Source organism: Macaca fascicularis, chromosome 10 (assembly GCF_037993035.2).
Source record: "Macaca fascicularis isolate 582-1 chromosome 10, T2T-MFA8v1.1".
NCBI lineage: Eukaryota > Metazoa > Chordata > Mammalia > Primates > Cercopithecidae > Macaca > Macaca fascicularis.
Window position 1 is genome coordinate 13,567,920 of NC_088384.1, and position 27,232 is coordinate 13,595,151.

At 54.8% G+C, this 27,232-nt stretch overlaps 1 protein-coding gene across 10 annotated transcripts in view; it reads right to left on the reverse strand.

Annotated features, from left to right (window-relative positions):
- Positions 1 to 9,270: 9,270 nt before the first annotated feature.
- Positions 9,271 to 27,232, reverse strand: part of POLR2F (RNA polymerase II, I and III subunit F) — a 92,337-nt gene continuing 74,375 nt past the window's right edge. For 2 of the 10 annotated variants that reach the window (XR_012418747.1, XR_012418744.1), the window contains exons 6-9: positions 15,671 to 15,776; positions 13,746 to 14,133; positions 11,999 to 12,084; positions 9,271 to 9,455 (exon numbers count right to left, since the gene is read on the reverse strand). Coding sequence is in view for 5 of the 10 variants with exons in the window: in XM_065522132.1 (XP_065378204.1) it covers positions 9,317 to 9,455; positions 11,982 to 12,084; positions 15,671 to 15,776 (348 nt within the window). In the remaining 5 variants the exon portion in view is untranslated. Of the gene's footprint in view, positions 12,085 to 13,745; positions 14,134 to 15,670; positions 15,777 to 27,232 lie in introns of all 10 variants that reach the window. The other 8 variants (XR_012418745.1, XR_012418748.1, XR_012418746.1 and 5 more) reach the window with 6 other exon arrangements.

Consider the following 27,232-nt stretch of genomic DNA (forward strand, 5'->3'; position numbering starts at 1 on the left):
CCAGGCCTGCAATCCTCCCTACTTAAAGGTCCAGAAGCTGGAGTGGGTTGCTGGAATTCAGTTCAGTTCGTCGTCAACATAGACATTTAGAGTGTGGGCTTTCAGGTCAAGCAGAGGACAGTGACCCTGGCGGCTAAGGCTGGGTGCCTTCTGTGCAGTAGCCCGGAATCGAGCAGCTTCCATTCCTTTCTTCACACGAGCCTCACGGCTGTGCGGTGATCCCACACTCTCACCCATTCACTCACTCATTCATTCAGTACGTATTTCTTGAGCACCTACTACATCCAGGTCACACACCAGGGAACAAGACGAGCAAGGCCCTGCCCTGACAGAGGCCTCGTGAGTGGGAGGAGCAGGCAATCAACTGGTAAGCAAAGAATTGGCTGCTTCCAGCTGGTGGCAGACACCAGAGATTTTATAAAATGGAGGGGTGGGAAAGGTGATGGGTACAGTGGTGTGATCTCGGCTCACTGCAACCTCCACCTCCTGAGTTCAAGTGATTCTCCTGCCTCAGCCTCCCAAGTAGCCGGGATTACAGGCAAGCACCACCACACCCGGCTAATTTTTGTGTTTTTTTGTAGAGATGGGATTTCACCATGTTGGTCAGGCTGGTCTCAAACTCCTGACCTCAGATTATCTGCCCACCTCGGCCTCCCAAAGTGCTGGGATTACAGGCATGAGCCACTGTGCCTGGCCCAGGGAGTTACTTTTTTTTTTTTTTTTTTTTGAGACGAGTCTCGCTCTGTCCCCCTGGCTGGAGGGCAGTGGCGCGATCTCAGCTCACTGCAAGCTCCGCCTCCCGGGTTCCCGCCATTCTCCTGCCTCAGCCTCCTGAGTAGCTGGGACTACAGGCGCCCGTCACCGCGCCCGGCTAATTTTTTGTATTTTTAGTAGAGATGGGGTTTCACCGTGGTCTCGATCTCCTGACCTTGTGATCTGCCCGCCTCGGCCTCCCAGAGTGCTGGGATTACAGGCATGAGCCACTGTGCCTGTCCCAGGGAGTTCTTTAGATGCGCCGCTTTGAAAGGGTCTCTCTGAGGAAGTGCTCAGGGACGCCTGAGAGGAAGCTGCAGGGTGTTTCTGTGGCAGGTGTGCACTGTCACCCTCGAGCGGCCTGAGAAGAGGCAGCGCAGCCAGCAGGGACCAGTCCTGCGTTATCCCCCTCATGTCACCGATGCCTGCAGAGTGGCTGGTGATGGGGCCTGCGCTTGCTTGCTAACCAGTCTCTGGTCTGTTTTCTACAGACAGCCAGGTCCCTGAGGGCAGAAACCTGGCCCATCCAGGTCACACCTCTGTCCCCAACACCTAGCACACTGTCTAGCCTGGGGTGACGCTCAACACCTGTCTGTTAAATGAATGAATAACTGTGTCATCAAAAGTAGAAGGCCAGATATCAGGCGATGGCCAGAGATAGCAGAGGCCTCAAGTGCTGGCATCAGAATCCCAGACTTGATCTGCCTGGCACTGAGGAGCCACAGAAGACTCTGGCCAGGAAGGGAAAGGGCAGTCAGGCCTGTGTTTGCCTGGAGCCCCCTGGCTACCATCGACAGGCTGGAGGGAGCAGGGGGGCCCGCTGGTGGGGGTGGGAACACCACCCCCCGAGTCTGAAGCAAGGTGGGGACAGGGCACAGGGGCCAAACCACTGGGAGGTTGGGTTGGGGCAGCAGAAGGGAGGCCTGGTGGGGTGGGCCAGCCCTGAGGACAGCGGGTCAGGAGGGTCACCTTCCTCTTGGGACGGGAAAGTGTCTCCCACTAAGGTGGCAGCCGTGGAGGCCAGGGAGGGGATTAGTGTGGCTCAGGGGCATCTGCATCCTTCTAGAAGCCTGTTCTTAGCTTTGATGGAGCCCTGGCTCTCACCACCCTTGGGGTACAGGGCAGCTATCTCCTGTCTTCTCCAGCGCCTCCTCCAGTCAGCTGCCTCTAGCCAGAGGTGGGAGGTGGGTTTCCGTGGGGCCCCAAGTCCCCCCAGCCACCCCCAAAGTGGATCTATTCCTGGCTTGGCTTGGCGTGTAATGGGCTGACCTCTGCCCTCCCCTCCACCCCCGCCCCCCAGTGCCCTGCCCCCTGGGTTAGGTCAGTGATGAAAGCTGGTGGGAGCCCAGGGGGGTGGGGAGGAAAGGGACAGAGCCTGATTGTTCCCCAGCCTGGCAGCACAGTGGCTGGCTCATTGCGCTCGCCCTCTCTCTCTCCTCCCTCTCCCTTGCAGGGTTCTCAAACTCAAGTGGGAAGCTATTTCTCTTGCAGATGCCGCAACACCCCATCCCCAACTCTCCCTCAGAGGTTCGGAATCTTCAGGACTGTAGTGGGTTGGAGGCCCATGGTTCCGACACAGGCAGGGAAGGCTGGTGGGACCACACTTTGGAAAGAGCCCGGGACCACAGCCAGAAGACCTTGGGTGTCACTGGCCCCCTCTGAGCCTCAGTGACCTCAGTGTGGAATGGGGTCTTGGGATGCAAAGAGCAAGGCCAGCCTAGAGGAGAGGGATGAGGACAGCAGGTGAAACTGACGTGAATGCGCCTGGTCCTTCCTTTCTCCTCACCTGCCACGCCCCCACCTTCAATATCCCTGTGTGCGGCGGTCTCTGCCGGGCTCTTTGTCCCATGGGTCTCGGTGGCCACCTCTGCACTGATAAATCCCAGACTGGCCTAAAGACCGTAGCTGTACGCCTGGCCTTGACAGCGGGTAAGGCCGGTGTCCCGCCTCGTTCTGTAGGAGTGTCTCAGCTATTCTTACTGCTTTGCTCTTTCTCACTGATTTTTGGAATCAGCTTGATAACCTCCATCAGAAAGCCTGTTGGGTTTTGATCAGGACTGAGTTTAATTGACATTAATTTGGGGAGAATGAACATCCTTATACTGAATCTATGCAACTTAATAGCTGTCTCTTTGCATTCACTTACCTCTTTTATTTCTTATTAAGGAAATTTTTTAAAGTACAAAATTAGAGAGAAGAGAGTAATGACACTTTTGTTACCTAACACCAAGTTGCCCAGCGATCCCTCACAGCCACTCCATTTTCAGCCACAACCCTGCCCACGCTGCACCCCTTCCTCCAGGCCTGCTTTCCTTATGGTGAAGCAAATATTGAGGATTTTCTTTCATGTCTTCCAATAACATTTTTTGTCTATGTTTTTATTTTCAAATAATTTTAGACTCACATGAAGTTGCAAAAATAGTACAGAAGGGTCCCGGCTTTTCCCAGTTTCCACCAAAGGTAACATCTTACATAGCTAGAGTACTTGACCACAGAACCTTATTCAGAGTTCACTAGTTCTGCATGCATTCATGTAGGTGTGTGTGCACATGTGTGTGTATGCCTGTGTGTGCGTGTGTGTGTGTGTGTGTAGTTCTCTACAATTCATCACAAGTGGATTCATGTAGCCACCATCGCAATTAAGATACAGAACTGACCAGGCATGGTGGCTCACCCCTGTAATCCCAGCACTTTGGGAGGCCAAGGCGGGTGGATCACAAGGTCAGGAGTTCGAGACCAGCTTGACCAACACGGTGAAACCCAATCTCTAATAAAAATACAAAAATTAGCTGGGTGTGGTGGCACACGCCTGTAGTCCCAGCTACTCAGGAGGCTGAGGCAGAAGAATAGCTTGAACCCGGGAGGTAGAGGTTGCAGTGAGCCGAGATCATGCCACTGCACTCCAGCCTGGGCGACAGAGCAAGACTTCGTCAAAAAACAAACAATTCAGCATAATTCCCTAGAGCTCCATCCTTCTGGAAGCCTGTTCTTAGCTTAGCCCGTCCCTTTTCATTGCTGAGTAGTATTCCATGGTATGGAGGAACTAGTTAGCTTAATCACTCACTGAAGAGCATTCAAGTTGTTTCCAATTTTTGACCATTACAGATAAAGTTGCCCTGACAATTGTGTACTTGTTTTTGTGTGGATATGAGTGTTCGTTTCTCTGATATAAATGCCCAGGCATGCTGTCACGGAGTCCTATGGTAAATGTGTGTATAGTTTTTTTAAAAATTGCCAAATTGCCAGTTGTGAGCATGGTGGGTCACACCTATAATCCCAGGGCTTTAGAAGGCCAAGGCAGGCAGATCACTTGAGGCCAGGAGTTTGAGACCAGCCTGGCCAACATGGTGAAACTCTGTCTCTACTGAAAATACAAAAATTAGCTGGGCAGGGCACGGTGGCTCCCGCCTATAATCCTAGCACTTTGGAAGGCTGAGGTGGGTGGATTGCCTGAGCTCAGGAGTTCGAGACCAGCCAGGACAACATGATGAAACCCTGTCTCTGCTTAAATACAAAAAATTAGCTGGACATGGTGGTGCATGCCTGTAATCCCAGCTACTTGGGAGGCTGAGACAGGAGAATTGCTTGGACCTGGGAGGCGGAGGTTGCAGTGAGCCAAGATCGCACCATTGCACTCCAGCCTGGGCAACAGAGTGAGACCCTGTCTTAAAAAAAAAAAAAAAATTAGTTGGGCATGGTGGCACGCACCCGTAATCCCAACTACTCAGGAGGCTGAGGCATGAGAATCACTTGGACCCAGGATCATGTTACTGCACTCCAGCCTGGACGATAGAGTAAAAAAACTCTGTCTTTAAAAAAAAAAAAAAAAGGAAAACCGTTTTTCAATGTGCCTGTACCTCAATAGCATTTTATCACCATAAATATTTTGTTAGATGTAATTTTTGTTATTATTGTAAATGGAAGATTTTTAAAAATTATATGTTGTCAGCTCTGATGTTTATAAATGCAATTACTTTTTTCTTGAGATACAATTTACATACCATAAAAATTCATCATTTGAAAGTGTACAATTCAGTGGTTTTTCCTATATTCTCAAGGTTATATACAGCCATCACTGCTATCTAATTCCAGAACATCTTCATCACACCAAAAGAAAACTTAACTCATTCATAGTCACTCCCCAAGCCCTCCTCTCCCCAGCCCCCCAAAGCCACTAATCTACTCTCTGTCACTATGGATTTGTCTATTCTGGGCATTTCATATAAATGGAATCACTTTCTATGTGGCCTTTCACCTCTGGCTTCTTTCGCTGAGCATCATGTTTTCAAGGATTATCTGTGTTTTAGCTGTAATTCGTTTTTTTGTTTGTTTTGTTTCATTTTTGTTTTGTTTTGTTTTATTCTGTTCTGTTTGAGATGGAGTCTTGCTCTGTCGCTCAGGCTGGAGTGCAGTGGCACGATCTAGGCTCATCACAACCTCCACCTCTCAGGTTCAAGCGATTCTCCTGCCTCAGCCTCCAGAGTAGCTGGGACTACAGGCGCATGCCACCACACCTGCTAATTTTTGTATTTTTAATAGAGATGGGGTTTCACTATGTTGGCCAGGCTGGTCTCGAACTCCTGACCTCAAGTGATCCACTCACCTCAGTCTCCCAAAGTGCTAGGATTACAGGCACGAGCCATCACACCCTATAATTAGTTTTTCATATTGATTGGATGTGGGAATATCCTTTCTCTGCTAAATTTCATTCATAGTTCTAATACTTTGCCAGTAGATGATTTGGGGTTTTCTATGAATAGACAATCATACCACTTATAAATAATCCCAGTTTTGCTTTTCTTTTCCAATTCTTATCCCTTCTTTCATGCCTACTTTCCAGGCTAGCTAGGACCTCAGGTACAATGTTGAATCCACTCATGGATGAGGGGCAAATCCATCCCTGATTCTAAGAAATGTGTCCATTGCTCCTTTAAGAACTCTGTGTTTGTGCTGGGATTTGTGGATAATCTTTATCAGTTTAAGGAAGTTTCTTTCTTTCTTTTTTTTTTTTTTTTTGAGACACAGTCTCACTATGCACTATGTTGCCCAGGCTGGTCTCAAACTCCTGGGCTCAATCGATCCTCCCACCTCAGCCTCCCAAGTAGCTGGGATTACAGGCGCACACCACCACACCCAGTTAAACTTGTCTTTTTTGTAAAGATGGGGTTTCACTGTGTTTCCCAGGCTGGTCTGGAACCCCTGGGCTCAAGGGATTCGTGTGCCTTGGCCTTCTGAAGTGCTGGAAACCACCATGCCCAGTCTAAGGAAATTCCTTTCTATCCCCAGTTTGCTAAAACATTTTTATCTTAAGTAGATGTTGACCTTGATTTCCAGTGCCAAAATGATCATATGACTTTTCTCCCTTAATTCATTAATGTGATAAATTCACTAATAGATTTTTCAAATGTTAAATGAACCTTACATTTCTAAGATAAACTCAGTTTGGGCATGATGCATGTATCTGTTTGGCTAATATCTGATTTAGGATTTTCGCATCTAATTTCACAAGCAGGGTTGGTCTATGATTTTTCCCGTGAACGCACTTTGTAAAGGGAAAGGAGCCGTCTCGAGTCTCAAGTGTCTGTCTCAGATGATCTGCCCACCTCGGCTTCCCTCTCTCCGAGTCTCTGTCTCTTTCTCAGGGTCTCTATCTGTCCTTCCCCATACACACTGCTTTGGCTTGAGGGTGGTTGGCCTAGAGGGTGCCCTCTCAGGGGACAGAGAATGGGAGGCTCCCCCAGACCCTGCAGGAGCCGCAGAGGTTGGGAGCTAGAGAGCCTGGGAGCAGCCAAGCAGCCATTGCTCCTGGGCCCCTTGCTGAAAAGCGAGGCTTGACAGAAATCCCCCATCCGTTCTCAGCCCCATACACCCAGCCCTCAGAGGAAGTGGCTAAAAAGGAGCTGGGGTCAGGGGTTAATGACCCCATTGTGCTCAGGGCTGACGGATGGCCCTGCTTGTCAGTGGCAGCCCAGGGACACCCCCTCATCCTTGGAGGGAGGGGACCCGCTGGCCTTTGATAACCACTGGGGGCCATCATTCCTGCTGGGGGGTGCCAGGCCAGCCTCTTTGGTGGGGTCTGGTCTGCTGAGGCCCTGGCATGTAGCCCTCCGCCCCCTCTCTACACCCACCCCAGTCTCTACACGGGGCTACAGGGAGCCACGGAGGGAGTTTCTGACTGAGGGCGCTGCCCGTGGCCCTCAACCCATCAATCTCGAGCACCTGGCACAGGCCTGGGCCATGCGAGCCCTGTCCATCTTCTGGACAATGGTGCCCTCAGAAGTGACCTGGCAAAGCCCAGCTCTCCCACATTTTGGATGGGGAAACTGAAGGGGTGGCTTGGACAGGAACATGACCAGGAATAGAACCAGGTCGTGTGACTTCCTGCCCAGATGTGCCAGGATGGGGCCAGCGCTGGGACATGGAGGCAAACCAGACACAGTCTCTCCCTCGAGGGACTCACAGGCTGGAAGTGGAGGGTCAGCAAGTCAACCAAAAATTATAACTGTGTGTGGAATATTCAGTAAGCACAGAGGACTAGGGGGTACCAGAAAAGGGAACCCCAGCCCAGCCAGGAGGCCAGGGAGGCTTCCAGGAGGAGAAGATGCTGAGGCTGACTCTTTTTTCTTTTCTTTTTTTTTTTTTTTGAGACAGTCTCATTCTATCCCCCAGGCTGCAGTGCAGTGGTGCAGTCTCAGCTCACTGCAACCTCCACCTCCTGGGTTCCAGCGATTCTCCTGCCTCAGCCTCCTGAGTAGCTGGGATTACAGGCTCCCACCAAATAATTTTTTGTATTTTTAGTAAAGATGGGGTTTCACCATGTTGGCCAGGCTGGTCTCAAACTCCTGACCTCAGGTGATCTGCCCACCTCGGCCTCCCAAAGTGCTGGGATTACAGGCACGAGCCACCATGTCTGGCCTTATTTTTTATTTTTTTATTTTTGAGATAAAGTCTTGCTCTGTCTCCCATACTGGTGTTCAGTGGCACAATCTCGGCTCACTGCAGCCTTGACCTCCCAGGCTCAAGCAGTCTTCCCACTTCAACCCCCAAGTACCTGAGACCACAGGTGTGTGCCACCACACCCCGCTAATTTTTTTAATTTTTTGGAGAGATGAGGTCTTACTACATTGCCCAGGCTGGTCTCAAGTTCTTGGGCTCCAGCAATCTTGCTGTGGGGTTGATTCTTAAATGGGGAGTAGAAGTTAGACCAAAGTAGATGGGGACAGCAGGGAAAGGTATTCCAGGCAGAGGGAACAGCATATGGAAAGGCATAGAGTAAAACCAGCTGTGAGACCCACAGCAGTTCAGCAGCGAGGGAGGAGGCTAAGGAGGCCAGCAGAGGCCAGGTTTTCCAGGGCCTCATATATCGTATTAAGAAGTAAGATGCTGGACGGGCACGGTGGCTCACGCCTGTAATCCCAGCACTCTGGCAGGCCAAGGCAGGCGGATCACCCGAGGTCAGGAGTTCGAAACCAGCCTGGCCAACATGGTGAAATCCAGTCTCTACTAAAAATACAAAAATTAGCTGGGCATGATGGCACGTGTCTGTAATCCCAGCTACTCAGGAGGCTGAAGCAAGCGAATCACTTGAACCCGGGAAGGAGAGGTTGCAGTGAGCCGAGATTGCGCCATTGCACTCCAGCCTGGGCATCACAGCAAAATTCTGTCTCAAAAAAAAAGGCCAGGCACGGTGGCTCATGCCACTTTGGGAGGCTGAGGCAGGTGGATCACAAGGTCAAGAGATCAAGACCATCCTGGCCAACATGGTGAAACCCCGTCTCTACTAAAAATACAAAAGTTAGCTGGGTGTGGTGGCGGTCACCTATAACCCCAGCTACTTGGGAGGCTGAGGCAGGAGAATCTCTTGAACACGGAAGGCACAGGTTGCAGTGAGCTGAGATCGTGCCACTGCACTCCAGCCTGGCGACAGAGCGAGACCTCCACCTCAAAAAAAGAAAAAAAAGTAAGATGTTTGGACTTGGCAGTTTGTTACTTGTGTGGCATTGATCATTGACCCTTCAAACACACTTGTGGCCCCAAGTTCCTCCTGGTGCCACAAAAAAAAAAAAAATCCTCATAGGCATCATTTTTAGTGGACATGTCATATGCTGTCACAGGATTGTGCTACGATGCACTTTACCAATCTTTACTGGTTTGTGGTTTTTTGTTTTTTCGTTTTTTTGAGACAAGAGTCCTGCTCTCTGACCCAGGCTGGAGTGCAGTGGCATGATCTTGGCTCACTGCAACCTCCACCTCCCAGGTTCAAGTGATTTTTGTGCCTCAGCCTCCTGAGTGGCTGGGATTACAGGCGCCCACAACCACGCCTGGCTAATTTTTGTATTTATAGTAGAGACGAGTTTTCACCATGTTGGCCAGGCTGGTCTCGAACTCCTGACCTCAGGTGATCCAGCCACCTCAGCCTCCCAAAGTGCTGGGATTACAGGAATGACTCTGTAATCCTCTACTGTTGATTAAGGTTGTGGCCAGTTCTTCACAATTAGACACATTGCAATACAGATCTTTGAACATGAATCTTTATTTATACCTAGTTTGCTTTAACAAAGTTTCATACCAATGCAGCTGCCATTTGCATGAAGTCATCACAGCCACCAAGCCAGCAGAGCACCCGTGTGTCTTTCAACAAGCGCCCCATAGGTGTCATGTCTGTGTTATACAGTGGCTCCAGGGCCTCCCTTGAAATTCGGCTGCAAATGTTGACAAAACCAACTTACCACCTGTCTTCTCTTTTCCTAGGCCCTCTCTCCTCCCATGCACCTTTCTAATTCCCCTCCAGCCTAGGGAATGGAAGCACCCAAGGTATCAGGACTGTGTCAAAAGGAAGAATAAATGGCCTTTGAGTGGGCCGATGAGGCACAGGAGGGGCTCGCTTGGGAGGAAGTGCCTGATTTGGGTCCAGGGTGGGGGGAACTCTTCCCAGCCCCACTGGGTGTGTATGCATAGGGGTAGTGGTGGAGAGATGGCACTCTGTGGGTAGTTAAGGGAAAGTGCTTTGAAATCTGCCCAGAGCATACAGGCATAAGGGCAAACTGACTGAGGCCCTGCTGTGTGCTGAGCCCGGTGGAGTGGAGGGCAGTAGCAGGTACAGCCTGGGTGGGAGAGGGAGGTGCTGTCCTCAGCTGAGGGGTGGGGCTGGGGGCCTGGGGAAGCACCGGGAGCTGCCCAGCCTCTGTTAGTTCTCCTTGGTATCCACACCAGGTGCGCTGATGACAAGTTGCCCAGGACCAGGCGGGGGCACCTCTGAAAAGCTGTAAATGAACCCACAGAGGACAGGCCCCTTGCTCTCCAGGCCAGGGGCACATGGCTGGCACTTGGAGCTCTCAAGAGAAAGAACAACCCCGTTTCAGATGGGGACTTCCACACAGCCCAGCAGTGGCATGCAGGCCTTCTCCCAGCGCCACCCACCCTTTCTGGTCCCCAAGGCTTCCTTCTTCTGGGGCCTTCAGTAGAGACAGCAAACCTCCTGAAGCCCCACAATCCCAACACCCCTCCTCTATTGCAAAGAGGAGAGGCCACAGGGCCCCTCGGCCTCCCCTCCTGCCATCAGCTTTGCAGCTCTCAGCCCACACCCCACCCACTGCCCTCCTGGGAGTGGGGGCCCCCATCTAGCTCCAGAACACCCCCATCTCCACAGAAGCCTCTCTCCCACTGGCCCACCCCTCTGCTGTGTGGTCAGCATCTCTTCTCCCCACTATCCATTCCTTCCTCTCAGTCCAGAAAATAAAAACTATTGCTCTACCCCCTCTCCCTTCTCAGCCCAGCTTCCCCAAAGAACTGTCCACTAGCTGTCTGCACTTCCTTCCCTCCTGAATGCTCGTGACCCTACTCTGAAGAAGGTGCCATGGCATGGGAAGCCACTCTCCCAAACCCTCTCCTCCTCGTCTCTCCAGGCCACTTTGCTGGCCACCCCCCCTTCCTGGACAGCACAGCTCCTTCTCTGACCCCTCCAGGTGGGTGGGGCAGGCCTGCAGACTTCTCCCTTCCTCTTTTCATTCTCCCACTGGCTCATACCCAGGGGGTCCCTGGAGCCTCTTCACAGTCGCCATCCTGGCACAGGCCATGGGTCAGTCACAGCCCCTAGGCACCAGGGCAGCCTGGGCCTCCCAGCCTCAGTTGGGATATGGGGGGAGGAGCCAGGCGTGACCATCACAGAGACCATCCTGGGTCTCCAGCCCATGACCTGTGGGGACCAGGAGGACCGGAAGGAAGGCAGCCACTGTGTGTTCCTGGACCCAAGCAGACACTGGGGTTCCTCTAGGAGGGGCTGGGGCACCAAGCTTATGGGTGATCTGCTGGCTGGGCCCTTGTTCCTCCAGGAAGAGCAGCTGAGACACTATCCTACCCCATCCCTCCCCAACCCCTCCCCAAAGTCATATGGAGCAAGCCTCCAAAAATTGGTGGTTGGGGTTTACTGCTTCCTGAGGTGGAGTAATCTCCACCCAGAGGCAAAAGTGTCCAGGTACAAATATTCTCTTTCTCTCTCTCTTGCTTTTTGGTTAACAGCTCTACTGAGGTGAAATTCAAATACTATACAATTCACACATTTAAAGCATACAATTCAGTGGGTTTCTGCATATTCACAGCGTTGTGCAATATTTTCACAGTCATTTTAGAATATTTTCATCACCCAAAAAAGAAAGCCTGTGCCCGTTAGCTATGATCCTCCCCAGCCCACCACTCACCCACGTTCCTTTCTCTGCAGATTTGCCTATTCCAACACTGCAGGCTTAATGTCTCTTGCCTCAGTTTCCCCAACTATAAAATGGGGGTGATAATGGTGGCTCCAATTTGATAATGGTTGAGAGGGTTCAATGAGTTAATGTAAGGACGAAGGAAGAGGTCTGCACAGAGTCAAGGCTACGTAACGTCTACTGTCGTTATTACTTGACGTTGGCTGGGTCTCTGGGGGCTGGAGCTCTTCCACTGCCCACTAGCCTTCCACTTGCCCCATGAGCTCATTCCGCCCTCCCCTCCGTCCCCCGCCCAGATTCTCTCCTAGACTCCAGATATCCCAACAGTCCCTCCCCAAGCCTGTCTGTCCTGCTGTGTCCCTCACTCAGGAAATGACCTTCCACCTGGTCACCTGGGCCAGAAACTGAGGGGCGTCCTTGAAACCTCCCTCCCCCTGTGCCTGCCCCCGTCATCTGTTCCATCAGTCTGGACCGTGTCCTCACAGCCCCTCCCTGGTGGCCACCCTGACCAGTCCCCACCACCAGCATTGGTCACCAGCCTGGCTCTGGCGTTCCATGTACTTCCATCCACCACGCATTGGCCACGGGGCCTCAGGTGAGTCACTCCTCTCTGAGCCGCCGCCTCCTGGAAAATAACACAGGGATAACTACGGTGCCGCCTTCCTTCGCTGTGTTGAGGATGACATGAATGCAATACATGAAGAACTTCAGCCCTTGATCGTCACTGTTGTCATCGTTATTCTCGCTCCTCTGGCTGACTTGACCACTCCTGACTGGGGTCCTTGCCCTCATCTCCCCCTTGGGACATCCTCCACACATTTTATAAAAGCTGCCATTACAGAGTGCTGACCACGTGCAGGACAGCAAGCCCAAACTGCCAAGCTCCCTTCACCATCACGACACGCCCACGAGGCAGGTGCCAGTGTCCTCGTTCACAAAGGAGGAAACTGAAGCTGAAGGACCCTCACAGGAGTTAACCATCGCCTCTGGATACACAGCTGGCACCTGTGTATTGATTCAAAGCATTTAGTGAACATCTACTGTGTGCTGGCACTGAGCTAGGTGCTAGGAAAACACTAATAAACCAGACTGGTATACGGCCAGCCCATATGGTAAAGATAATTCTAGAACACAAATCTGACTCCCTTGAAATCCTCCAGTGACCCCATCGCCCTTAGGATCTAGTCCACACACCTTCCCAGGTCACCCTTGGTCCTCTGGAGTCCCCCACCTCTGTGGCCACTTTGCTGACCGCTCCTCCCCCTGCCGCCTCTCCCACCACCCCTGCCAGGCCCTCTCTGCTCCAGCCCATGGCCTGGGGTGCCTCTCCCACCAGCTTTGCCGTTCACATCTGCTTTCCTACCCTTTTCTCAATTTATTTTCTTTTTTTTTTGAGACAGGGTCTCACTGGTGCCAAGGCTGAGGTGCCATGCTGTGATCTCCGCTCACTACAGCTTCCACCTCACAGGTTCAAGTGATCCTCTGGCCTCAGCCTTCCAAGTAGCTGGGACCACTGGGACCACAGGCAGACACCACCATGGTTGGCTAATTTTTTAATTTTTTTTGTAGAGACAGAGCCTCCCTATGTTGCCCAAGTTGGTCTCCAACTCCTTGGTCTCAAGTGATCCTCCTACCTCACCCTACCAAAGTGCTGGGACTACAGGTGTGAGCCACCATGCCTGACCCTATTTCTCATTTTCATTGCCTGCAGAACTTTTACTATCTCTTGAGATTTTATTCACAGTCACCTCCTCCAGGAAGCCTTCCTTTCCCAACTTCAGGTTAGGAGCTCCTGGGTAGCCCAGGCCCCATCTTGCAGCACAGGGGCTCTGTGCTGATTTGCCTGTCTTCCTTGAGAGCCGCCAGGGTCTCGCTGAACTCAATGGCCCTCGCCCTATCCCTGCCCGCCACCCCGTCCAGTGCCAGGTGCGTGGGTTTCCTCTCTGGATGTCTGTGCCTGGCTGGAAGGCCAAGGTGCTTGGCCAGCAGTGGCTTTGCTTCCTTTGCGCGTCTGTGGAGGCAGGGCTGGTGCAGGGGTGGAAGCGGTGCCTCTCGGGAGCAGCTGCGTGCAACCTGCCAGGGCTCTGGCTCCTGGGCCTGGGTGAACTGCCCAGGCCTCCATCCCTCCCCTCCCCCGGGCACCGGCTCTCACAAGGCGGGGGTGGCTGCCCTGGGAAGAGAGGATCTGCGCTGGAGTCAACTGGATGAGCGCCCAGTCCTGGCTGTGGAGCTGCTCTGTGCCTCAGTTTCCTCATCTGAAAAATGGCATCAGCCGTCCCTACCCACCTTGCAGGGCTGTGAGGGGACGTGGGCAGGGACAGTGGACAGATACTGTGTCCCCGGAGGGCAGACACTTCGTTGGCTGGCTTCCTGACATTCCCATCTTGGACACGTTGTGTTTCAGTTTCCAAAAATTCCGGTACAGTTGGTTTTAGGCTTTGTCTCGGGGACAGCCCCATCTTGTGCTTCGCGCGGGTGGGAGCGGGTGCAGAGAGGGCTCTTTCTGGAGGGGCTGGGTCACAGCGGCGGCCCCCCCGGCGCAGTCCACTCAGTCGTCAGGCGGGAGCCGCTCCCGGGAAGCAAGGGCCGCGGGAAATGGCGGAGGGCCGCGACCTGTCCCGTGCAGGGACAAGGCCTGGCGCGGAGGCTGGAAACCCAAGGGTCATGCCACTCCCTGGGGGGCGTAAGGTGGGTCAGGGACGTCCTGTGGGGCCCCAGACGCCCCCCACGACCGCCCCGGCCCCGAGAGCCCCAGGAAAGTCGCAGCCGCCCTGAGGGCCACTCGCAAGATGGCGGCCGCCAGTGCAGGCGCCGGGAGAGGGAGGGCGCCGTGGCCGCCACGGTCAGCGCGCAGCCCCGGGGTGCGGGCGCCGGCGGCGTGGGGAGGAGGGAGTTGGGGTGGGTGGGGGGCCGGGAAGAGCCAGCGAGAGGGGCAGGGAGGGGAACAAAAGGTCCCTTTGTGGCGCTGCGGGAGAAGAGGGAGCGCATTACCCAATGCCCAGAAGCCATGTTGGTAACAAGAGAACCATTCTCTGCCTCGCTTGGAAAACAACTTGGAGCAGAGAGAGACAGGGAGAGATTTAACCCCATGGGCGCGGGCGCAAGGGGCTCAAGGCCACGGCGGAAGGTGGGGAGGAGCGAGGGCACACTCAGGGCCTGGACGGCCAGATCTCTCAACCCGTCCCGTCCTGTGCCCGGGTGGCTCCTGGGTCTAGAGTCCATCATGGCCGCCAGGTCAAACCCCAGCCGCAGCCATGGCTTCCACCTGCCTGGGCCTGGCCTGGTCCTTTCCCCTGAGCCACTTGCTCCAAGCTCTAGGGCCTGGCCCACCCTAACCTCAAGAGGACGCCCTCTGAATCCTCACATTCTCTGGCTTCACGTCCCAAAGCTGGTCCTGGTTCCAGGGCCACCAGGGCTGAAGCCTCCTGATGCTGACAGGGAGCTTGTCCCTTCCATCTTTGCACAGTTTGCCTTTCAGAACATTCTTCCTAAAATTTAGGCATATCTCTTCTTTCCCCACCACAGCTTTCTCCCCTTCCCCCACCTTCTACCTCCCAACACTGACTCTCTGGCTCCCAGAGAGGCCATCTGATCACAGGCAAGTGGTTCTAAAAGAAGCTACTGTTCGTGAGCACCTACTGTGGTTAGAGCACTTCCCACACGCTGACTTGATGACCCTTGCTACCTCCAGCCAACCTGTATGAAGTGAGCTGCTGTCCATCTGCTGAGGCTACTTATTCAAAAAGCACCTCGCACAGGGACACACATAGGAGGCACTGGATGAACAAAAGATAGGAAGAGTTGGGAGGCCGAGGTGGGTGGATCACGAGGTCAGGAGATCAAAACCATCCTGGTGAAACCCCATCTCTATTAAAAATACAAAAATTAGCCAGGCATGGTGGCACGTGCCTGTAGTCCCAGCTACTCAGGAGGCTGAGGCAGGAGAATCCCGTGGGAGGCTGGAATCGCCACTGCACTCCAGCCTCCAACCTGGGCGACACAGTGGGACTCTGTCTAAAAAAAAAAAAAGGAGATAGGAAGAGGCCAGGCGCAGTGGCTCATGGCTGTAATCCCAGCACTTTGGGAGGCCAAAGCAGAGGACTGCTTGAAGCCAAGAGTTCAAGACCAGCCTGGGCAACATAGCAAGATCCCCATCTCTACAAAAAAAAAAAAAAAAAAAGCAATAATTTGCCGAACGTGGTGGTGCCCACCTGTAGTTCCAGCTACTTGGCTACTTGAGAGGCTGAGGCAGGAAGATCGCTTGAGTCCAGGAGTTCGAGGCTGCAGTGAGCCAAGATTGCGCCACTGCACTCTGGCCTGGAAGACAGAGTGACACTTTGTCTCAGACATGACATAACATAACATAGCATAACATAAAAAAGATAGTATGGTTGCTCATTAGCAGAATAAAGAGGTCCTTCCTTCCTTCCTTCCTTCCTTCAACAAACACTGATTGAGCACTGGCCATGTGCCCAGCACTGTTCCAGCTCTGGGGCTATAGCAGTAGACATAACAGACCAGCTTGCCCTCACAGAGCAGCTATTCTCCTCTTTCCTCAGGAAGATGGGCAGTATACAAGTAAACCTACAAGCTAACATCAGGCAGCCGTGAGTTCCAGAATGAAAAACAAAGCAGGGTAAAGGTGGAGAGAGATGGGAGGGGTGTTATGTTAGACATGGTGGTCAGAGAAGACCCCTGCGAGAGTATGACTTTTGACAAAGATCCGAAAGAAGAGAGGAAGAATATCTGGGGAAAGAATATTCCAGCCAGTGGCAACAGCATGAAAGGCCTGAGAGGGAATGTGCTGTTGAGTTTAGGAACAGCCAGGAGGCCAGTGTGTGGGAAAGGGAGTCAGACACATGGGGTTGGAGGGCCTAGCTCTGAACGCTGGGGGAAGGCCTGTTGGGGCTTTGAGCAGGGGATGGTGTGGTCTGAGTTCCATCGCAACAGGACTCTCTGGAGGTCAAGGTCAGAAACTGAGAGACCCACAGGCCTTGGCCGCAGCCCTCCTTACCCCCCTCTCCCATCCCTTGCAGCCACTCCTCCCCTGTTATCCACCCCTCCTAAATGAGACCCAAATCATTCTTTCAGTAAGTGTTTACTGAGCATCTAGTATGTGCCAAGAATGGGCCTGTTCATCTAGGACAGGTTCCTAAGGAGAGCAGCCTTGCCCCTGAGGGCAGTTCGCTAATGGGGGGTTCCAGGTCCCTGAAGGGGAGACTTGCCTGTGGACGTCCTGGTTGCACAGAAGGAAGCTTCTTCTTGGGGAAATTTTTAAAGCTTCTCAAAGGACTCTGAGGACATTCCCTGCCCCACCAGCCTCATGGTGCCATGACATCAGCAAATGGCCTAGAAAAGTAGGGGTTCGGCTGGGCGCGGAGGCTCATGCCTGCACTTTGGGAGGCTGAGGCAGCTGGATCACCTGAGGTCAGGAGTTTGAGACCAGCCTGGTCAACATGACGAAACCCCGTCTCTACTAAAAATACAAAAACTTAGCCAGGTGTGGTGGCAGACGCCTGTAATCCCAGCTACATGGGAGGGTGAGGCAGGATAGATAATTGCTTGAACCTGGGAGGCAGAGGTTGCATTGAGCCAAGATCCCGCCACTGCACTCCAACCTGGGCAACAGAGCGAGACTGTCTCCAAAAAAAAAGAAAAGCAGGGGCTCAGTGCCTCACCTCTGACCTCAGGCTGGCTCCTGGCCTCCCAGGGCCTCAGTTTCCTCATCAGTAAAACCGCACCCACTCTGGAGCTCTGCGGGTGTATCAAAAGAAGGCAGCTTGCCCTTCGGGGGTAGGAAGGGGGCTCTGAGACATGAGGCTGCAACTCGTGGTCACCCAGCTGGGAAGGGACAGCACCTCCCACCCGCTTCCGCCAGGGCTGCCCCTGCTCTTCTGCCGCTCCCAGTGGCCTGGCAGGTGCCTCAGTTCAGCCATGGTTATGAAGCAGATGCATATGAACTGTCTGCAGGTGTCAGGCAGCACCTGGAGAGTGAGGTGGGGCAGTCATGCAGAAAGTGGTGACAGTAGCAGGGGGTTTCAGATGGCAGAGAGGCCGGTGGGCAGGAGAGGGAGGACAGAAGCAGGATAGACTGAGGGATTGCAAATGAACAGAAAGGAAATGTGCTCCTGCTAGGCCCCCTGCCCTGGGCAGGGAAGAGAGCGACCCCCGATTCCCACTTGCCCCACTGACTTGCTATAGACCCTTGGGCAGCCGCCCCTTGGCCTGTCTGGCCTCAGCATCCTCATTTGTCAAGTGGGCTCATCCCTCTGGTCCCATAGGACGATGCTGAGAATCAGGCAAGGTGAGGGGTATGCACACACCAGTCTGGGTGTAAAGCCCTCAGAGGCTCCCGTTGTTAACAGTTAATGGGCTCCAGACGTGCAGCATTTACAGAAGAACCCACCGTGGTGAGTTCATGTCACAGGCGATGCCACAGAAGGGTGTGAGACCGAGAGAGGCAGAGACAGAGGGGGAGAGAGAGATGGCTGTGGCAGAGAGCAGGGAAGGCTTCCTGGAAGAAGGAAGACCCACACTGTGTGTTACGGAGGGATGGGCAGGATTTGCAGAGGCCAAGAGGTGCGGGGAGAGCTTGTAGGTGGAGGGACCAGCACCAGCACAAGGGAATCTGCTTGGGGCGTGGGGAGGGATGTCAGCCCCCTGGCTAGCAAGGTAGGGTGAGGAGGCTGGGGTGGGATCCTGGAAAGCCCCAGCTCGTCCTAGGCCAGGGCCCCAGGTCTCACCTCCCACCACTCCCAGCCCTGGGCCGAAAGCTCCCATCTGGTTTCTCCTCTGGCCTCTGCTCAAGCCCTGCCCCCACCTCCAGTGCACTCCGCTCAGTGTCTCTGCTGGCTGCTTCTGACTCATTGTTCCAAGCTGCGCAGGCACAACCCCCTCCAGAAAGCCCAGGCTGACAGGTCTCCCCTGGGATTAGTTCATTCTGTCCCAAGGGGAAGCTGCTATTATTATCCCCATTTTACAGAGGGGGACATTGAGGCTCAGAGAGAGGTCCAGGGCTGCACGGCTGGTGTCAGCGCTGGGATTCCAACTCCAAGTGGCCTGGCTCTCCTTTGAGCTCTTCGGCTGCCTCCCCACACCGCCCTGTGCCGGGCACTGCGGTCTCCTTACAGCCGGTGCAGGAGGTCGCTGGTTTGGCATTATTCCCTCCCCCGCTTCTCAGAGGAGGAAGCTGGAGCCCAGAGAAGGGTTGGGACCTGCCTGCCGCCACGCGGCCAGGAAGTGGCCAAGCAGATTCTGAAGCCAGGAGTGGCTGACCCCACTCCTCTGTGACAGGCCTGGGGAGGCTGCCAGGCCTGGGACGCAGGGGTGCATGGAAGGGAAAAGACTGTGGCCCAAGGCCCAGTGAGAGCCCAGGGCAGCCCTGGAAGGCGGAAAAGACAACCAGTGGGGACGAGGAGCAGAGTGGACAGGCCTGAGGAGCTGAGGGACAGATGGTGGTGGTGAGGTGGTGAGGCGATAAGGCTGAAACGGTGGGACCAGAGGAGGCAGAAGGGGAGGCGGAAGGGGCTGACAAGGGGAGTCGGGAGGACCCCAAGTGGCCATGCCAAGCCCTGGGTTTTGGGGCACCCCTGCCCTGTCCGGGTTCAGCCCTAGCCACTTGACCCCTGGGATGGTGCAGGGAATAGGGGTCAGCGGCAGTCACAGCCTCTCTTGACTCCTAGAATCAAAGGGGTTGGGGCCCCAAGTGGGCAGCAGACTTAGAGTCAGCATGGGTCACGAGGAGTCACCCAGTGCGGGCCCAGTGCCCTCGTCCACGTCACACCCTTGCCCAGCAAGCACAGGACGGAAGCCTCGAGGCCCTTCCACGCGGCACTGTCGTCAGTCAGCGGAGTCACATGGGGGGCAGGCAGTGGAGCCCTGGCGCCTTCCGGTGGCTTCCCCACCTCCGCCCCTCCCCTCAGGATCCTGCCACCGCTCTTGGAAAACAACTGAGGAAATCAAGTGGAAACACAAATCCGCCACCCAGTCCCTCCCGCTCCCCCGGGGCCAGATCCCATCCCCCAAACCCCACTGCACTTGGGGAGCAGGCTTGGCCTCAGAGGCTGTGCCAGCCCAGCAGGGCTTGCCTTGGCGAGGTTCCGTGGGCACTGGTGATTGGTCCTGGGGTTCCCAGCAGCTGGGCCTGTCTGTTGCCCCATCTGGTCCTACAGAACCAGCCCTACCCCAGAGGGACCGGGTAACCAAGCTTGAGCCTCCCTGCAACCTCTAGACTCTGGGATCCGGGGCCAGGGAAATTCCAGGCCTGGCTCTACCAAAGCCTAGCTGGCCACCCTGGGCAAGCGCCTTCTCTCTGTAGATCTGAGTCCTCATCTGTAAAATGGGAGTGATAGGCCATGCCCCGTCCACCTGAAAAGGGTGGCGAAGAACGGCAAGTAGGGAGGGCCGCTCTGTGCAAAGTCTCGAGATTTTGTCCACTTCCTTTTTTTTTTTTTTTAAGACAGGGTCTCACTCTGGGGCCCAGGCTGGAGTGCGGTATCGCGATCATGACTCACTGCAGCCTCAACCTCCTGGGCTCAAGGATGGCTCACCGATGGCTGCTTTGATGTTTACAGGGAGGCATTACTTCCCAGGTTCAGCTCCGTGTGGGGGACATGAATCACGGACGGCAGTAAGGGATTCCATAGGCAGCTCGCCTCTGACCAGCGGCCCACGGAGCCTTTCTCAGCTTGGCCTCCCCGCCTCCCACGGTGGCCACCGCACCTGCCCCTTCGGGCCTTCGTAACGGCGCATCCAGGCAGCTTCCTTGCTGAAGCACCCTCTCCACAGAACTCCTGCTCGTTCCTCAAGACCCAGCTCGACTGTCCGTCCTCTGTGACACGTCCTGATTCTGGGCAGCGTGAGGGGTGACCGCCACCCCATGTAGGTTCCTATAGCACACTGCGTCGGTGTGGCATCATCCATCCGTGTCCCTGATCAGGGTGTGGACAGGGCCTGTGCCTCAAGCATCTTGGTTTCCCTGCCCCATGCCCAGTGCTAGGCCTAAGGAATAGCAGAGCTCAGTGGACTGTGTGCCTGACTGTGGGCAGAGACCCCGGTGTCTCCTGGGCACACTCAACCTCGAGGCAGCAGCTCGGCTCCTGACTGATAGATTCAGGGGCAGGTGATGGGTGTGAGGCAGTTTCCCCTGCCAGGTACCTGCTGCATGTTTTTGGGAGGACCATAATAGTGGAACTCCAGAGCTCTCCTGGGAAGATGGCCATAGTGGAAGGTGAGAGGACACTGGCAAGTTGGAAAATGGACAAAATCAGGCCAGGTGTGGTGCAGTGGTTCACACCTGTAATCCTGGCACTTTGGGAGGCCAAGGTGAGAGAATTGCTTGAGATCAGGAGTTCAAGACCTGCCTGGGCAACAGAGTGAGACCCTGTCTCTACAAAAAATTTAAAAATTAGCTGGGTGTGGTGGCTTGTGCCTATGCTTCCAGCTATTTGGAAGGCTGAAGTGGGAGGATCACTTAAGCCCCAGAGGTTGAGGCTGCAGTGAGCCGAGATCACGCCATTGTACTCCAACCTGGGCCACAGAGCAAGACCCTGTCTCCAAAAAAGAAAAGAAAGTGGACAAAATCTCCAGACTTCAGACCAAAGCGGAGGCCAAGACAGAGGGGACTAGAATGTTGGGGAGGGGACTACGGATGTGTTTTGAAGGAAAAACTGTGGCTGATGACTAGCCATAGGGGATGAAGGGGATGGATGAGTCAAAAATGACTCCGAAGCCTCATGCCTGGGTCACTGGAGAACAGTGGGGCTGTTGATGGGGCAGGGAAGCGGGGAGGGGTTGGTCTGGGGGCAGGATGGTGACGTGGGTTTGAGACATGGACTCTCAGCATTTTCAGGCGGGAAGCAACCTTCAGAGGTCACCAGGGTCACACGTGAGGAAGTGGAGGCTGAGTGGGGAGCTGCCACTCAGCCGGACACCTGTGACATCGAGCGCCTGGGACAGGGTCTTGGTGCTGGTGGGGACCTGGACAGTGACACAAGGTGTGAAGTCCGTGCCTTCCCAGGTCCTGCACTGGGCTCTGGGGACCTGGTGGTGAATCAGACCCAGTCCCCACACTTAGGGGCTCACTGTTCCATGGAGGAGACAGACATGACTGTAACTACTACCTGGGCTAAGAGGATGGTGTGGTGGAGACTCAGAGGGCCAAGCCTACCTTGTGGGGGGACATGGGTGGGGGAAGTAGCAAAGGAACGAGGGCATCCCTGTTGTCAGAAGTAGGCTCCTCCGTGCCAAGAGCATTTCATTTAATCCTTGCAACCATCCTGCAGGCTCTGTGGTATTACTGTCCCCATTTTACAGATGAGTTTGAAAAAGATGAAGCAGATTGTCCAGGGCCCTGCAGATGGAATGACACCCAAACTCTCACTCTTAACCCCTGCGTCTTGGAAGAGGTATGCTGGAGCTGAGGCCTGATGGAGGAATAGGAGTTTCCCAAGGGACAAGGAGGGAGGCAGCGACACTGACACTTACCAAGACCCGTTTTTCCATCGGCAGGGTCTGAGGTGCTGGTGGTCTGCAGCCTGCCTCCTTACCTCTTGCCCAGGGCCTCTCATAGCTCTTCCGGCCCTCATCCTGTCCCAGGACCCCTCATTTCACAGACCCTGCCTTTCCCACCCCCTACTGGTGACAGCAGACTGATCTGATGGATTTGCCCAGCGACTGAGCTGGGGGTGGGGTGGGAGAGGGCTTGTTACTGATCCCTGGGAACCACTGCCCACGCTCCCCAGGCCTTCCCAGCACAACCCTGCTCCCACCCACACCTCCCCACTGCGTGGCCTCTTCTTATCCCGGCAGCGACCCTGCAAAGCAAGTCACCCCAGAGAAGTGAGGGTGTGCCTGAATCACCCAGCGCATAAGCAGCTGAGCTAAGGCTCAGACCCACAGGCCTGGAGTCTCAGACCATGGCGGTCCCCTGAGCTTGGACAAACCACAGAGCACTTTTCTATCCTTGGGCTCCGGTTTGCAGGGCACCATGGGAGTGATCAGGGGAGAAGGAGGGTTGAGCACTAGCAGTCTTGGGCAAATACAGTTTATAACCCAGGGTGTGGCAGTGTGCTGGAGTCAGCTCACACTGGCTTCCGAGAGCCAACTGTGAAAGTCTCTGGAATCTTCGAAGCCAGTTGATATTACCTTGGAAGCTTTGAGCCTGCCCTGATGAGAGTTTTTATATGCAAACTGGCAGTCTATCTCTGTGTCTCCCACTCCCACAGACAGAGCTGGTTGTGAAGCATTTTTACCAGCACATGACTGTCCAGAGGGCCCGTCTCCTGGCTCCCCAGGGGGCTCCTGGGTTCTCTCAAACTCCCAGCCCTATCTGGGGATATTTGGGGAGTCCTTCTTGCTCAGAATCCATTGATATCTCCCACTTGCCACCAATGAAAGTCCAAACTCCTCCCCTGGGCTTCCCGGCCCCAGCATCAGGCCCAGGCAATCTTCCCAGCTGCATCTTGACTGTTCCCTTGGTGCCCCCATGCTTGAGCCAAACAAGAACAGATGATGCTTGCCGAAAAGGCCCTTGCTTCCTCAGTTTCCTGCTGCTGTGACACCCGCACCTTTGCTCATGCTATTCCCTTTTCCCAAAATGCCTTTCTCCCAACTCTGCCTCTTGAAATCGTCTCCCGCCTGCAAGGCGCATTCACAACTGGTGTTCAATCAATGTTTCTTGGCCAAATGGGAGGGAGCTTGGACGAAGGCTCCACAACCAGGACTGACCTGGTGGTGCCTGGGTGAAGGCCAAGACCCTGGGAAACCCTGCATCCAATCATCTGCCTCAGGACAGAGACACCCCGAAATCCCCTGCCTTCCCTAGCTTGCTTGCAGTCTCCCAGATAATGGGGTGTTAATGGAGGACAGACTGGTCACTGCTTCACAGGTAGCAAAAACAGAAACCAACTTGAACCATCCAGGTTACCTGGAAACCAATCCCTTCATTCTGTGATCAGTCTCAAACTCCTCTGCATCCTTCAAAACCCAACCCAGGTGCTGCCTCCATTGAGAGGTCTTGCCCAGTTGGAAGTCCTCCATTACCCTCTTGCCCCTGTGCCCTGCGCACACTGATCATTGCACTCATGGCACAGGGTAGCACTTATCTGTCTGTCCATCATCCCACTAGACCACAGCCAGTGAAGACAGAGCCTTATTTAAGGCTTAATCCTCAGGCTGGTGCCCAACAGGCTTAGGAGGTGCTTGTTGGACTAACTTGAAATGACTCCATCACTGTCAGCCAAGTCATCCTCCACTATCCTTGGGCCTCAGTTCTCCCCTCTGGATAAGCCAGACTTAGACGGGGTCATTTCCAAAGACATTCTGCCTCTCCCATTCTGGGATTCTGTGATATGCCCCACTCCTTATCCATCTCTAATCTTCAAGTCTCTTTCCCTAAGCTTCAAGCCTTCCGGTGGGTGATGCCCCTTCCTCGGCTGCCTTCACCAGCACCACCTCACCCTGCAGACCACAGCAGTCTCTCCTCAGACCCCTGAACTCCATTTTCAGGGTGCTCTCTTCTCTCAGACTGTGGACTCCTCTGAAAGGGCAGAGGCCTCTCCTGCCCACCCCAGGCCTTGCTCACCAGCCAGATGCACAGTCAACACCCATAAGTGCCCATCAGTGGGCTGTGATGGAGTGGCCGGGGCTTGCGGGGCCTTTGGAGAGTTGGCAGAGTTCCGTTCAGACAGGCCTGGGAGCTGCCTGCCTATCACAGTGCGGGTTGCGGGGGTCCCCTCAAGCCTCCAGGACAAACAGCCCCATCCCATTCTCTGCCTATTTCACTCAGACCTTCAGAGGGTGTGTATGCAGGAGTGTGAGAGGACAGGCTGCTGCCCCTTCCTCCCCATCCCACAGAGGGACACAGTGGCTATATGGCCGCTGTCCTTTCCCAATTTCTGCTTTCTTCTCTATCTCCCAAGCACACCTAGAGACAGATGCATGTGCATGTGTGAGCACACTGCACACACACATGCACACACATGCACACACACATGCACACACACAGATGCATGCACAGAGACAGAGAGGGTCATGAGCCCGTGTATCAGTCACCCTGCACTGACATTTGGAGCACAGGGAGTTGTCCATGTGCCATCCAGCTGTGTTGACCCCAGGGGAGACCATGTAGGGCTGTGAGAAGGGGCTCCCAATCCCTTGTCAGTCTTGAAACCCCCCTACCCTGAGGCATCGCCATGCAGCAGGAAAGCAGCCCACAAAGCCTCCAACCCTGGCTCTGTGTCTCTGTCTAAATCACCCAGGTCCCCACTGTTCTCATGTGGTGACCTCCTGCATCTCTAATGCAGTCTCTCTCTGTCTCTCATGCACACAATGTAGTCAGGGAACACACAGAACAAGCTTCGGGAGGTCAAAAGGGGCAGTCAGTGGGCCAGGACATCCCAGAAGGCTCCAGGGAGTGGGGGCTCTTGGCGACGCAGATCCGATGGCTTACAACCCAGACTGTGGCGCCCCCTCCCCTAAGAGCTAGCTGGATGATCTTGAGCAAAATCCTAACCTCTCTATATCTCAGTTTTGCTCTCTAGAACATAGCGGCGGGTAATAGTGCCATCTTGTAAGGTGGTTATGATTAAATGCATTTGATGTCCACTACATTGTGGCGTGCAGTAAGGGCTCAGTAAACATTGGCTGCTGCTGTTATAAGTGTGGAGGGGGTGTCCAGTGTCCTTGCCTATGAGCCCGCGCTGTGCTGGGTGCTGGGAAAGACACCGAGGAGTTCATGAGAATGGGGAGGGGCAGACAGGGAGCGGGCTGCTCACAGGCCTGGGGTGGTGGAGGCGGGGAAATGTATGTGTGCACGCGTGCATATGAGCATTTGTTTCTGGGTGTGCTGCAGGAGCAAATGAGGACGGTTGAGGGGCCAAGCCCTGATGGAGGAGGATCGGGAGCTGTGAGAGGCCCCACATGAGGCCAGATGTGGTCTCAGAACAACAGCACAGCGAGAGGAGGGAGTTCCGGGCAGAAGGAATGGCCTGGGCAAAGGTGTGGACAGTGAACTGTGGCCAAGGAGGACGTGCTGCGGAAGTCACCAGCTTCAGGACCACCCCCACTGAGCAGAGAAGGACAGAGACCTCCCTGAGCTGCTCTTGACCCCCGCCCCACATGGGTGACACACCTCCATTTCACGTCTCTACCCCTCTGTCCATGCAACCCCTCCCACAGGTCACATCCCCTGAGAAGAACACGAACTCAGCGTGCTTTCCTAGAACTACAGGTGCCCCTCACCCAGCATGGGAGCTTTCTGAGGTCTGCAGGTCGGAGGAACTCAGTAGAGACTAGCTGACGAATGAATGAATGAATGGACCACCTGTATCCCCCTAGATGCTAATGAGTCACCTGAGGACTGACACCATCCTGCACCCCATGCCATCCCACACCCCGTGACACACCGTACAATCCCCAGGGACATGGACACACACCCCGCAGGCCATCACCATCCAGTGAGCCTCGCCACCCAGGCCACATGGAAAGCCGCTGTCTCTCCATGCACGCCCCTCCCCGTCCATCCACCCACCCACACACACTTTCCCTCTTGCCTGGGGCAGCTGGGAGGGGAGGCTGGGGCAAGGCAGGGCCAGAGGAGCCTCAGAGGCAGCCGGGGTAGGAGACTGGGGGAGGCTGGGAAAGTCCGGGCTGTCTCTTCTGGGGGGCGGTGGGCGGTGTGGTGGGGCGCTCGAAGGGATGGGGGGAGGGAGGAGGGTCGCCAGCCCAGTACAGCTGCGTCCCCTCCCCAGCAGCCTGCCTGGGCACAGAAAGGCCTCTTTGTTCTCCGCCTTTAAAGGGTAAGAGAAACACTTATGCATGGCAAATTAGCCCAAAAATGTATTTCTCTAAAACACCCAATTGTCTCACCAGGCCTGCAGCTGCAGGGAAGTTCCAGGGAGCCGGGGGAGGGGGCGGCTTTGGGGTGACCCTGGGGGACAGAGAGAGGCGGTGGGGAAAGAGGGGCCATCCCGCCTTCCCTCCTCTGCTCTCAGAGTCTCACAGTTGCAGAAGGGCACAGCTGGGGAGGGCCCTGGGATCAAGGAGACCAGCCCTGGTGTTATAGAGGGGGAAACTGAGGCCCAGAGAGGTGGTCTGCCTGGCCTCAGGTCACACAGCAGAGTGAGGGCTGGCTGGTGGCAGAGAAAGGGCTGGGTCCCGGGTCTGTTGGCTTCTTTCATCTGTTCTCACTTGTCCATGCTTGGGTCAAGCAAGCCAGCTGCCCTGGGCAGGAGCGAGAGAGGGAAACTGAGTGTTCTGCTCAGAAGCCTACTACTCAGTGCTTCAGTGCTCAAGGCACCAACTGAGCACTGCCTCCTCCCCAACCTGGTGCCCACCTGCCAGGCATCTGAAGGCCAGTCTTCTGGGGCAAGGGGGAATCCAGGCAGGGGCACTTGAGGAGAGTCCTCCACCAAAACCTTCTCCCAAGAGCAGGCAGCAGGGTCCGTCTTACTCGGCAAATTGAAACCCAAGTGCATGAGGGGAAGATTCCAGGGCCCTCTGAGGAGCACATTCTCCAGGAGTCTGCTCTCTGTGGACCCTGGGAACATCTCTGGGCTCCCAAAGATGAATCAGACACAGCCCTGTCCCCAAGGAACTCCCTGTCCTATGGGCGAGACAGATGGGTAAACAAACAAGTGTACCAAGAGTCCCACAGAGAAGAGCACTGCAACCAAACACAGGTCTGCCCCTCGCAACCAAACACAGGTCTGCCCCTCGCAACCAAACACAGGTCTGCCCCTCGCAACCAAACACAGGGGAAGAGAAGACGGGGA